Source organism: Dendrobium catenatum, unplaced genomic scaffold (genome assembly GCF_001605985.2).
Source record: "Dendrobium catenatum unplaced genomic scaffold, ASM160598v2 fragScaff_scaffold_1158, whole genome shotgun sequence".
Lineage (NCBI taxonomy): Eukaryota > Viridiplantae > Streptophyta > Magnoliopsida > Asparagales > Orchidaceae > Dendrobium > Dendrobium catenatum.
Window position 1 is genome coordinate 27,846 of NW_021319620.1, and position 14,164 is coordinate 42,009.

The following is a 14,164-nucleotide window of genomic DNA, read 5'->3' on the forward strand; positions in this document are numbered from 1 at the left end:
ATTTTATTATATTACTCATAATTTCTTATAACTAATATAAAAATTTCTGTTGATTACAAAGATTTGATGAATTGAACGAAGATTTGATTACTCATATTTTCTTAGGTTACGAAAAATGAGAAAATTGAAGAATGATGAAGCATCTGCGATATGGGAGCGGGATATTAAGATAATTTTTTATGATTTTGGTATAGGGAAGAGATCTTGGCAATCGTCCAACAATATATTTTAATAAAGAAGATTGGAGCAATTTGATGAAGAACTTTTATAAGAAAATTGTAAAGGTCTACGACAAAGCACAACTAAATAATAAATGAGACCAACTTAAGAAAAAATGGAAGTTAAGGAAGGACCTTAAGCTAGATTCAACTGGACTAGAACTGTAGCCTAAAAGAAAGACCATTGATGTATCTTATGAATGGTGAAAGGAGAAATTGAATGTCTTTATTTTATGTGCGTAGTAGAAATTGCATGTTTTTCTAAGTTTCCCTCTTGCATGTGCATGGCGTGATCTCGCTATGCACTAGCTTCAAGGACTGAGAAAAATTTCTACTCGTAACTAAAAATTAATATTTTAGGAATTAAGTAATATAGAAATCTAACGATCTAGAGAATAGCGAGAATCATTCAGAGTTGCATGCATATTATTGCATTTCTCTCCTTCTTGGTTAAAAGGCACTTCCTCACCTGCGGGTAGAGTCCAGATAATCTAACATATGAGGATGAGGTGCCAGATCTTGGAATGCCCAGTCTTTTTCTAAAAATTATTTTCTATAAGCCTATTTTTAAAATTCTATGCATACTTAACAAGCATGTCTAGCATTAAAAACTCATTAAATTAAAATTAATTGCATTACCTCTAGGAGTATTCACCCTACATAAGACTAAGGCTACTTTGGAAACTATCTAGATGTCAATCTTACTTCTAAAACACTCAACCTACCTATCCATCTTTCATAAAGACTAGATAACATGGATTTTATCTATTTAGATGGTTAGTTGGCTTTTCTTTAGGCAGGATATAAGCCCAGATGCATTATCTATGACACATGTGTTAGTATTGGGTGTAGAACACTAAACCCACCTTAGATTTAGGGTTTAAGGCTACTACATTTGGTGTCTCATAATACGACTCATCGGTGCGTATGTTCTCTTTTCATCATGGGCTATAAATCCTACCTATACGTGTCACATGGATGATGCCACCTCCATCATTCCCCTCTGCATGCTTTGAGTGCATTGTTTCCCTTTTCTCTGCTCTCTTCTCGGTACCTTAATCCCTCCGAGTGTGGATCTGAGCCGTGTGTGTTGACTAAGCCACTTTGAACCATTTCTTTCCCTTTGATTCGAATTTATTAGTCTCCCCTTTGTACCAATGCCCTTCTTGAAAGAATATTGTCGAATCCTTAATCGAGAGTATTCTCAGTCCCCAGCATGAGATGTAATTAAACACAGGGGCTTACGCCCATGGGAAATGGAACTCCACCATCAAATAATCTCTAATCGAGCTTATGTATTGGGTGGGGAAACACACTATTTCGATCAAGTCATACATATTACTATCTATCAGGTGCATTAGCGAGAGTCGCTATCCTCAATGGTTAATCATATGTGCGATCTAATGTTCCCTTTCATTGGGTCGCTTGTGAAGAGTATGAAGGCCTATGATCATTTCATCCATCGAGGTGGTGCTGTCACATAACCCTTTGCATTTTGTCCTCCGCTGAGCGGTACCCTTTCATAGGTCTACACATATTCATTTTATTTATTGTAGTAAATGATACTCCTGTTATAAATCTTGTTGATCATATAAATTATGATTATCATGTTGAAATATATAACCAGGCTGATTATTTATAACAAGAATTGTACTATTTTACTAAGTGTATGTCAGTATAACCCTATTGATTTTTGGCTAGCCAGGGTCGATGGGCCCCCACAGTGATGATGACTCTACAAGAAATCACTGAATTTTCTTAGGTTGGTGTTTATCTTCTCAGTGATGGGTATATAATAAACTGATAATGAATAAATAAATGTATAATGTAAGGAACTATATAAAAGTCAACTTGAATTGAAAATAATAAATGAGTTATGAGTCATTTTGAGGTCTAATGATTCCTTGTGTGATTTCTTTTATCGGCATTAAAATAATTTGTATTTATAGTAATTTGGCATATACATTAATAACACCATCATATTAGAATTATATTATTGGAAATATGGCAAGATCAAAGCTTTTAAGCGAGAACTCCCTCTATATATGCTTCTGCTCGCAAATGGAACTTTTGATCTCAAATCATATTTATATTCAGCTCATTGTTCTTTTTTTTGTTAAAAAAATAAATTTTTTTATCTCATTTTGATGGTTGTGGAATTGGTGGGGTTTAGTGATCGGTGGGCTGAAATTGGAGATGGATCAATGCCAGAGCGGTGGAGGTGATGATTGTGTGTCACGACCCAACCCGACCGGGACGGATCCCGCTCGCATCGGGCCGTGACACAACCATTAAAAATCCAGGATTTAGCTTTGGAATTTGCTTCAGACTTTCTTCTAAATATTAAATAGACAGAAAAACACAGAGCTGCTATAAACATCCAAATACAAAATAGTTCATCTATCTTTTCTTTTCTTCAAAACAATCATCTACAATACAATCAATGGCTTCCGATAGAAATAATAGAACAGAACAGAACAGCCATGACTATACAAAAATTAAAAGTACAAAATACCTAATCTCATATCAGACATAGAACTTCTAGTTCAAAACCTCCTTCCCTTTCCCAGAACCTGAAAACCACGTAGAAAACAATGATGAGCTAACAGCTCAGCAAGACATCACTCATCAATCAAAATAATCAGAAATTCACATCAGAAAATAGCCGTATAGAAATCATAGAACAAGCAGAACAGATACTTGCTCAATCAGAATTTAGCTTACGAATACAGAAAACTGAAGTTATTTCAAATCAGAGTTCAGAACAGATATCATAAAGCTTTCATGTTATAGAGCAGACAGAATCGTACGGAATAACCAGAATCGTACATAAATCAGAAATCATATATCAGATAATTCATAAAACAGATCAGATAAGTCACAGAACAGATTATCAGATATCAAACTTCATATTTCAGATTCACAGACCCTTGCAGAATCGTACGGATTCTAACCCCTTATACCTCCCTTCCCTGACACTTACAAAATCTCGACGGATTCTGGCCCCTTATGTCTCCCTTCCCTGACACTTACAGAATCTCGATGGATTTTGGCCCCTTATGTCTCCTTTTGTGCTTATAGCACCAAAACAGAACAGATATTCGGAATTCCGGATTAGAACTTATTTTCAGATTTCAGAGCTCATACCAGATTTCCCTGACACTTACAGAATCTCAAAGGATCCTGGCCCCTTATAACTCCCCTCTGATAGCATATAAATACTTCAATTCATTTAATGTATCAATTCAGAAAAATCAGAATTCGTACGAAAAATCAGCGACGTAACGGCACTATACAAAATTTACACAAAATTCACAGATTCAGAAATTTACCAAATTATCACAGAATATCCACAACAATATTATAAGACTTTTACTGTACTGACATAACCTTTTTCAACATCCTCATAACCTACAATTCAATTAAAACGTCACAGAATTCAAAATATATGGTAAAAATCTTCCAGAAAAATACTCAAAACGTGCATAATTATCATCTCAAAAACATATCAAAAGCTACGCGGTAAAACCTTTGTCAGAAGAAAATAATACCAAAAATTTACTAACGGAAATAAAAATTGAGACAGAAAAGTCGTCAAAATTCTCATTTCTGAAAATTGAGAAAGGCGGAATGTGCCTTACTTCGAGTCGATCAACTTCTCCAACTACGGCGACGGACGAAAACGGACGGAAGTCGCCCAAAAATCCACTTTTCTTCTTTTCCCTTCAGTTTTCTCTCTCCTGGACTTTCTCTCTCTTCAAAATGACATTAATCCGATATTTTTTAAGCAGGATCGTCCCGGATAATGTCCCCGATCGTCCCGGGATGATCTCCTTTGGACCAGATCGTCTAGACGAAATTAAATGCCAATTTCGTCGTCCCAGGACGAAACTCTCGGGTTCAGTTCGTCCCGACGGTATGTCTCGACTGTTCCAGGTTCGTATAGACAAACATGCAGATTTTTTCACAATCTGTCCAGATCGTCCCGGGATGATCCACTTCGTCCCGGACGATCCTGGGAGGAAAACAGCCTTTATATTGTCCTTGAGGAATTTATTCCACTCGAAACTAGATCGAATGGATACAAGGAGAAGAAGGAAGTAATAAATTTGGGGGAGGTGAGCAAGGAGAAGATGGGGTGGATGAGCTCAGCTCAGCTCTAGAGTGATAATTTGAGCTATGAAAGCATCAATTGCAAGGAAGATTCCCAAGAGGTGCTCATCTAAGAATTGATCATTTTCCCCCCTCGTTTTCCTTCTTTGCTAATTCTGAAAAAGATTGGCTTTGTGGGATTTTAGTAGAAGAAGGATGAAGGATCCCACAGTCAGAGGGACTGTGATGCCCTGTCTCTGGAATCCAAAAGTGGCATCGCATTTTTATCGTTCAAAGCCGTGCCAGCGCCTAGGAAGGAAGAGGAGAAGCTGTGCATCTCGTTGCCGAATCTTTCCTTCATGCCTTTGCCAATCAAGGTTCCTTGCTCAGCTCCTATCGCCGTTGCTACGGAAGAAGACAATCACAGCAGTGGATTGAACTCGAAGGTAGTGATAATATCATCCTCTTCCACTAGAAATGACCAGCTAGGCTTGCTGCCACAATAGCAGTATCAGCAGCATCCGCAGAGAAAAGTACGGCGGTGCTGGTCACCGGAGCTGCACGGGCGTTTCATCATTGCTCTTCAGCAACTCGGCAGTGCGCAAGGTTAGATTGGAATGTTATAATAATTTTGTTCATAAAGTGAAACATTAAGGTGACTGAATTCTTTAAAAGTTTTTTACTTTGATGTGTAATGATCAGAAAAAAAATAATTGTAATAATTTTAAGGCTCTTGGCTTGTGGTTTTTAGTGATGCTACTGTGATTGAAATGGAATCTGAAATTCAAGGGTGGCGATTGAATTCATACGGTATCCTCCTTTAGTGTGTGATTATCATTATCTGAAGAAAAAACATATTTTTTGGAGGTGCTTATAGCATGTAGCTTTTATTCCTACCTCTGTAATTGAATTAGAATTTTATCTTTCTAAGATTCAAAGGAGCTAGGTAGCAAAACTAGACTAGATCTTTTGCTTATTCAAAAATTTAAAAGACTAAATCAAATTAAAGGTGTGTTGCCTTTTTTTCTCTTGCAGTAGCAACTCTAAAACAAATCAGAGAACTGATGAAGGTTGACGGGCTGACTAATTATGAAGTGAAAAGTCACTTGCAGGTTAATTCTAAGTTTTTTTATCTTAATTTTTAATCTTAGTATATCATTGTATGACTATGCGAGTTGAGTGCGGGATATCAAAGGAATGACTGGTAGAGATGGGTGTGGGCTTGTGGTCAATGAGAGTACTAAAAAGTGTTGATTTCGACGATACTAGCATGTCAATCAACATGTCTATGTCAGCTCCAAAGAGGTCCGAGTGAAGCCAGTGGAACTCAAGTCTAGTGAACGATATATGCTTTTCATTGTCAGAAATCTTGTCAGCTACTCTAAATGGTTAAAGATTGACCTCTTCTTCAATGGATCATAGTGTTCTCTCTGAAGTAACTCGACTCAGTAAAATTTGGGTTACCATGTCGGGTCGGGTCAACCCATTATCCCAACAAGCAGGGTCCGCATCAGAGCTTTCAACCCATTTACAAAATTGGGTCGGTATAGGGTCAACTCATTTGAACACGGGTCAGCTCCAGTTTTAACTTGAACTCGGCTCGAAACCCGATTATGATACCCCTAGGCTAAGGGAACGAGAAAGGCGCGGGTTGGGGAGGGGCTTTGACGGTAGTTAACGAAAGTTTTATTTTAGATTATTGGAATGATGTTTAGTTGGTAGAAAATTAAATTATTTTTCAACTTATATTTATTAACTACTTTTTGTAATTCATTAACTGCTTTATTAACTACTTTTTGTAATTCATTAACTACTTTATTAACTATTTTTTGTAATTCATTACCTGCATTATTAACTGCTTCTCGTAATTCATTACCTACTTTATTAATTATTTACAATGCTTTATTAATTATTTTTTTTAATATTGCAGATGGCTTCAGGCGACGATCCTCCTTGTAAATCATTTGCCTCAAAGTTCCGCCAAAAGCAGATTACTACTAGCATGCCACATAGCCTGATGAAGGTGAGGGGCCTTTAGTTCAACAAGATCCACCTACACCACCACCGCCACCACCTGCTAGGAGCCAGCAGCATTCCCCGAGTGAGCAGGGTCAGGGTCAATTAGATCCACCTGCTGTTGTACCTCCATACTTCCCTGGCCACTTCCCTCCTCCCTTGACGAGTCCTCACTACCCCTCTCTAGATCAGACACATGCCTCTCCATTCTATCTATATTACCCTCCACCATCATCACAGGTAGCAGGTCCATCCACTAGTCCACGTCCTCCTTACCCCTACCCATATTACTACCCCTATTCGGTGCAGTATGAACAGGGTGGACCATGAAAACCACCAGAGGTTGGCGCTAGCGATTATGCAGCTGCAACAGATAAGCGTCAATATATTGAGCCCGAGGGCGATAAGTAAGTTCAATTTAAGTTATTAAGTTGTTTTTATTTTGATATATTACATGTTATTGAAAAAAATGTTACCGGCAACTTCAATCCTTCAAGGCCACCTAGACATATGATCCGGAATATAATAAAGAATAAATATGATGCTCCTTACTTATCCTGGAAGAAGATCCCGAAGCCAGTTAGAGATATGTGATTTGGAGAATTTCAGGTATACTTTTTTTGGTATGATTTTAAATATGTAATTTAATTTGTACTAATCTTTTTGTTATTGCCTAAATATTTACATAAAGAATTTAGGTGGTTGCCTGAGCACAGCACGAGGATCAGAACAAATTTTGAGAGGAGAGGAGCGACCCATCTCAGGGACATGTTCACGGACATTAGAAAGTCTGGGAAGCATCCTAATTGGATTGGAGAGGGCGTTTGGGCTGATTTAAGTAGTGCTTGGGCGACCCCTGAGTTTATAAAAATGAGATAACAGAATAAATAGAAAAGAGCTTCTGACTGTGGAGGTTTAGGGAGCTCTCTTCATACTGGTGGATCGGTACCTCATACGAAACATAGGCAGCGACTGGTAAGAGTTTTAAATTAGTTTATTAAATATATTTATGTGATTATAATTATTTCTTAAATTTTCAGAAACAGTCCCTTGGTCGAGAGACAACACCACTTGAGTTACATACAAGAACTCATCAACATCAAGCTGATCATCAGTGGGTTGATGAAAAGGCTAAGAATGCTCATGTGAGTAATTTTTTTTGGAAATTTGGAATAAACATTTATTTTAATAAAACTAATTGTAATATCAAATTACAATTTATTTTATAGCTGTAATCTCGTAGGATGATTTTGTACGAGCTCGAGAAAGCCGCCATTCCACTAGCGAGGGATCATCTTCAGGATCAGCCCACACTTTAAAGTATCATACTTGGTCTGATGTTGTAGGTGGAAGACAGAAGGGGAGGATATACGGCTTGGGTTCACAGGGCTATGCATATGAGGGCAGTTCATCCACCTCAGCATTTTATGATCCAAGTACTGGAGTTGAAGAAACTGTGAGTCAGAGGGTTACATCATTGACTAGAGAGATTGAAGAAATGAGAAGGGTTTAAAGTGAAATGCAAGCAGAGCTGCAATCCTACAGAGTTGAAAATCAGAGGAAGCAAGAAGAAGATCAGTGACGAACATCTCGAGACAGCGAGGATACAAATGAGGAGTAGAACTTGTGACTTATGTTTATTGTGACTTTGTAAAGTTGTGAAATTCTGAATGTGTGATCTTATGTTTTATTGTTGAACATATTGGTTGTGCTTATCATTGGTAAACTTCTAAACTTATGTTTTATGTAATGTTAAATATTGGTTGTGCTTATGTATATTATTGTGAATATAGCGGCATGTTGCCCAAATCTTGTTATATATTATTTTCTTTGCAGGTTTTAGAATCTAGAGTAAACCTCCCTCATATAGAGGGGAGGCTGTCAATTTTTTTTTGCTGGTGCTACAGGTTTCCGGCGGCTAACCAGCGGTTTGGCCGTCGGAAACGACGATACCGGACGGATTTTCAACAGCTGTCGGTACATTCGTTAAACCGCCAGTAATATGCCGGCAGTTACCCGACGGCAGCCGGGCGGTGTCCGTTGAAAGCCCGGCGGTCTAGACTGCCGTTACAATCGTCGGTCTTGACCATCGGTAATAGCCGGTGAATTACCGACGGTTTACCGACGCAACCCGGCGGTTAAGTATCCTCACGCCGACCGCCGAAACCGCTGGTAAGCCTTCGTTGCAGGACCGCCGGTACGCCGTCGGTATCTTGACCGGCGGTACGTCGGCCGGAAAACCGCCAGCACAAAAGCAATGGAATAACCGGCGGTTTAAGCCGCCGGAACGCCGTTGGCGAATTAAGCCGTCGGTAAACACCGCCGAAAAATAGTTTCCTATGCCATTTTTTCCTGCGGTTCACTACCCGCCGAAAAGCAGCCGGTAGCTTCAAAAACCGCCGGTTTTTTCACCCAAACCGCCGGCAAAAACCGCCGGTTTTGGGTGATTTTCTTGTAGTTCTAGAAGAATAATGCTTTTAAATAATGATTTTCCTCTGCATTGTAAGAGATATGTGTCACCCATAAACTTAAGTTGAAGGTCCCCTCCAAAGATCTAATGTAACTTTTCAAGCTGCATGGGATTTCCTTCCCTTTATGTTGGGCAATTTAGCAAAAAACACTATCAATATAAAATGGAGAAGGTGGAGTTGAATTGTAACCTCTTAAAAGCTTCTAAACATTGTCTCCTTCATGTTGTTAGTTATGTCATTTTCAACCAAATAATTTGGATTAGAACAATCAAGGTTACTTCCAATCTAATGCAAGAATCTCCGAAATCATAAGTTATCTAAAAAGAAAGAGAAAAATATTTCTCTACATGGGGTATCTTCATAGCATACTTGACTGTCTTGAGAATTATATAAGGCTAGTTTATAAGTTTTCAAAGTTTAACTTTTACATTACTCCAATGCTAACAAGCGAGATCAATTACAAAAATTAGGGATTAATTCCTACGAATAAAACATTTCTTCATTTACAAAAATTAGGGATTAATTCCTATGAATATCTCTAACAGTAACAATCGAGTTGGAAGCAGCTAATTTAACATCTCTAAAAAATGCATGAGGAAAACTTAGCTAATAATGAGATTGGGGAGGCGCCATGGTGAACTCTAGAACATTGTTGTCAATCATTGAAGACATTATCTAGTTTCTCAATAAAAGATTGAAATAAGCTTTGGGTTTAAGTTTTAAGACAGATCACAAAATATCCTTTTCTGATTTTAGGGATTAAGGTAAAGAAACAAGAAGAAGAATGGGAAGAAGAGGGGAAAGAATATGAAGAAGAAGAAGAAGAAGAAGAAGGGGTAGCGACTCACAATGAGGAAGGGCCGGCCTGCCGGGAAATGGTCCACCCGTGAAGAGAAGAACTACGAATCTTGAGCGATAGTTCGCTCCAGGCGTAGAGTCATGAACGAAAGACGATCGAGGAGAAGAAATTAGGGATTCGGTTTAAGAATAGTGGGTGGGGTTTTAGGAACGATTGTAACCGGTGTAAATTGCACCAGTTTTAACCGGTGCAATTTGTACCGGTTAAAACTGATGCAAAATAAGTATTTTTGTAGCGGTTTAAAAACCGCTCATAATAACCGATTTGAAAAATACTATTTTTTGGCATTGACTGCAGCAATCCTTTCTGGTGAATACAAATACAATAAATTTGTAGCAGTCAGTAAAAAGTTGCAATGAATTTAGTGGCATTTTAAAGCACTACGGTTGGTAAAAAAAGGAAGCGCTGCTAAAACCCTATTGAAACATGAAGTTTAATACATAAATATATAATTTAGAAATCATTATATAATATAAAAATGCATATCTTTGCTTAGCATGAATCGCCTTCATTCACAGATTAGTATTGATTAGCTGGCTCTAATACAAATATATACATAAACATTCACACAAATTGAACTAGTAATAACATAATATATCAATATCCTTAAACTACATCTGAACAATTTATATATGTCTAAAGCCTATTGTTGAGCTTCATCAGGATATGAGTATCAATGACATGACATATAACTTATTGAATTAGTTCATAAAATTGAAGATCTGGAGCTGAATTTAACTGCTTGTTTACTGCATGAGGTTTCTATTTACTGGGATATTTCTATTTTTGAAAAGAAAAAACAATAGGGTGGTGATCAGTCGCTGAGAGGGTAACGAATTTGCAGAAATGAAAATGGGAAGAAGGGGTTCCAGCTCGATTTATTCTCATTAATTTAAGCTGTTAATGAGCAACCGTAATACATAAACTATTGCATGCATTCATGCTTTTGGTGTGTTTATGAAGCCATAAAAACATGAATAAATTTTTCACTGCATGAGCCATGCATGCATGCCTTGTGATTATTACATTACTAACATGACTTAATTGCTTATAACGTGAAAGAAAAAATATTTAAATCAAGCTATCATCTTATATAATATAACTTGTTATCATGACTCTAACTACTATTATCTCTTCAATGAATATTAAGTTTTTCAAATAAAATGATTTTTCAAGTACTTAAAGCCAACAAAACCACTCGAGATATTGGAGTTAACTAAAAATTTGTAAGATACTTTGTTCAATTTTATTTTAGATAAATCAATTTTGAATGCAATATTTTAGGATTATGTCATTTTTCAAATGTTATCTTTAAATTTTTTTATTTAGAGGGGTTGTTGTATTCAGTTAGCTATTAGATTACTTTATTACTTTATGTAAAAAAAATTGAATTTAATCAATAATTGAAAACTAAAGTATTATATATTTTATAATTTACTTTTCTACTTCTGATATAACGAATATCTACTACCACAAATATTTTTTAACTTATTTTAACTTTATTGAATTTTGATATCAAAATCATCACTTTACTTAGTTTACTTTAGTTCCTACCAAATTCTTTGCTAGGATGATCCGAGCCACGTCCTTCGCACCTCTGTGATTCCCAAAGCTGTGCGACCAAATCCGATATCACTCCCCTTCTTCTCAGCTCAACCACCTTTTCATCATGGGCCAATCGTGAATTCAATTCAACGACCATAAAACTTTTCTATATCGAACATTTGAAACTACAATTCGAGATCACATGTCATAGAAGGATTCCCAATATCTTGCATCTAGCGACACGCTTGTCTTATATTCCTAGAACTTCAAATACAGAACCCTTAACTATTCTGCTCCTCCCGACCTTCAGCCACCCTTCTACTCAAACAGTTCCGGATTCAACGCTCCCTTCACAGTACTCGTACTTCACCGTAAGGATGAGGAAGCTCAGGGGGCTGAGAGGAGGACAACTCATGCGGCTCCTATCATCCCCTACACATGTTCCTCATCCGCCACACCTCTCAGGCGTGGATTCAGTGGTGGAGAGATTTGATCAGTGGGAGGACCCACTTTGAGGACCTATGTTACGGCACAGGAGCAGCAATTATATAGATTATCATCATCTGCTAAACACCAGCGACGACCAGGGAACATTGCCTGGTTTTGGATTCCAGTTTGCCACGTTGACCAATACTTTTCGGTTACCCACCACCACACATCCTCCCCTCGCTTGATGCATCAGGGTCCCTCATTTTTTTAGTATTTTGTTTTTATACTGTTCTTCAGGGTTTGTTTTCTAATAGGTTGTTTAGTTTCTATTTCTATTTCTTAAATTCCTCCCTTTTTGTGAATTCAAAAGGAAGAGTATGTCTACTGTACATTCGTACTTTTGATTCCTGGAATTAGTAAACTGGCATTTTCGTTACACTATTTTCCATTAGACTGTCATAAATGCATAAACTTTTCTTAAATAATTATGTTGCCATTCATAAAAAGGGGAGATTGCCTGCAAAAAATCCTAAGTTTATCGAATAGGACTTTTGATGATATAAAACATTCATAATATATTTGTGATGCTCTTGATCTATTAACTTTTCAGGTCCCACCAAGATTGAGTGCAACTCAGAGCCACAGCTCAAAGATGGGTAATTTCCGTTTGAGTTGTTCGTAAATTTTCCTTTTTTGAGTCTATATATACCCAAAGTGATCCTCATGCTAGTAACCTTGCACACAGGACACTTGGAGGTTTTCTATTATTTTTTATTTTGAGTACAAGTGATCCTAGACAATGTTCATTATTAGCCAGACAATCCGTCTAAAGAAATAGAAACCCTAATTTAGACATCCCTGCCGTTAAGGCAGCCGTCATAAGGCATATCTCACTGGACAATCCTTGTATCGGCCAGGACAGTAAGATCAAATAAAAAACAAGATCAGCCGCCAGAACATTTAGTAAAGATTTATTTTTGTGATAATCAGCCAGTCGGCACCATCATATAGGCCTGAAATAATTTAAACCACAATATGCCTAGAATTAATCTGGTAATTAAGAAACAGTATTAAGGCTTGATTGATATGATCAGCATTCTTGAACGATCCCAGATCGCTCCGGGAACGATCAGTTTTCAAAAATCCATTGGTTGCTCCTGGACAAATCAAACATCGCCAGCTCTTTTTCGAGCGAGTTTAGATGATTTTCCTGTGGTTTTGAACTAATCATCAGAGAACATTTTAAAATGATCGTGAGATCGGCCCAGACGATCAAGCTAGATTTTGAATTCGTCCAGGACCTCCCTTTCCGATGCGAATGTCCTGCGTCAAAATAAACTGTGATTTGAATAATCTACAGCGATTAAAATTTTATTCATTCCTGGATGATATTTGAACAAAATTCTTCTAATGCGTTCCCATTGTCATCCAGGCTGATTGAGCTTACATTTTGTAACTTGGATCGTACATGATGCCATAGAAATATCATCGCTGGATGTAATATGTTCTTGAAAAATTCTATTTAAAGGGACCTAAATTTTCTTCAGTTGCTCTCAAGACTGGTGTTGCTGCTTACCTGAGAGAGGCCTAGGGATGAGGGGAGAGAGCCTAGGGAGAGGGGAGAAAGAGAGAAAGTTATGAGGGGGACCATGGGACAGGATTCGGCGAAGAAAGAAAACAATGTCTCCAAAACAGAACACAGACCAAGAATGCAAATAAATATTTTACCCTTAAGAAACCCGATAAGTGAAAGCAATTAATTAAATTTTTAACTTTTTTTAAATTGCATTTTCAATTATTAAAATAACATAAGCCTATTTGTAAATTTAATTTGATTAATTTTTTATTTAACTAATAAATAAAAATTTTAATAAATTATAAATAATATATTTTTAAATATTTTAATAAAAAATAAATTTATAGTCACTAGTTTTAAAATATAGACTTAAATTTTTTAAATAAATATATAAGGAAAAAATTATAACTAGAATTTCTAATATAAATTTGTATTGATTTTAAAAAAGAATTATTAAAATTTAATTTTTCCTAAAATAAATAATAATTTTAAAACATTGATAACTATAATTTAAAATTTAAATTTTAAATATTATAACTTTATATTAAATTTGAAAACATTAATGAATTGCTTTTTGTAAAACAAGTTAATCAATTTAATTTTTAATTATTTAACCACAATATTACTTGTATTAAGAAAACTAATGTATTACGTTCTTAGGTGAAAAAATCATTAAGAAGCTAATATATAGAATACCACTTTTTAATGATTTTTATTTAATTAAAACTGATAAATAATTAATAAACTGGAGTGACGTAAAGTTTCGGGTTTTAATAGAAACAGATAATTAAGCTCGGTATTTCTATTGAACTGTATATATAAAAATTCACATTCATTCCTTTTTATTCTTTTCCCCAATTCCTTTAAAATTATAAGACTTATTTTTAATAAATTGCAACAAGAAATAAAGCCTTTATTGTAAAAATCATGAAATCTGTTTTACTGTCTGGCATGAAAT

General features: G+C 36.3%; 1 protein-coding gene and 1 pseudogene across 1 annotated transcript in view; both read left to right on the forward strand.

Annotated features, from left to right (window-relative positions):
• The window catches only part of LOC110095893, a 24,907-nt pseudogene that overhangs the window by 1,472 nt on the left and 9,271 nt on the right, over positions 1 to 14,164 (forward strand).
• The window catches only part of LOC114580651 (cytoplasmic tyrosine-protein kinase BMX-like), a 12,504-nt gene continuing 2,476 nt past the window's right edge, over positions 4,137 to 14,164 (forward strand). The window contains 5 exon segments of the mRNA XM_028698834.1: positions 4,137 to 4,154; positions 4,520 to 4,756; positions 6,241 to 6,333; positions 7,570 to 7,782; positions 8,426 to 8,638. Coding sequence (XP_028554667.1) covers positions 4,137 to 4,154; positions 4,520 to 4,756; positions 6,241 to 6,333; positions 7,570 to 7,782; positions 8,426 to 8,638 — 774 coding nt within the window.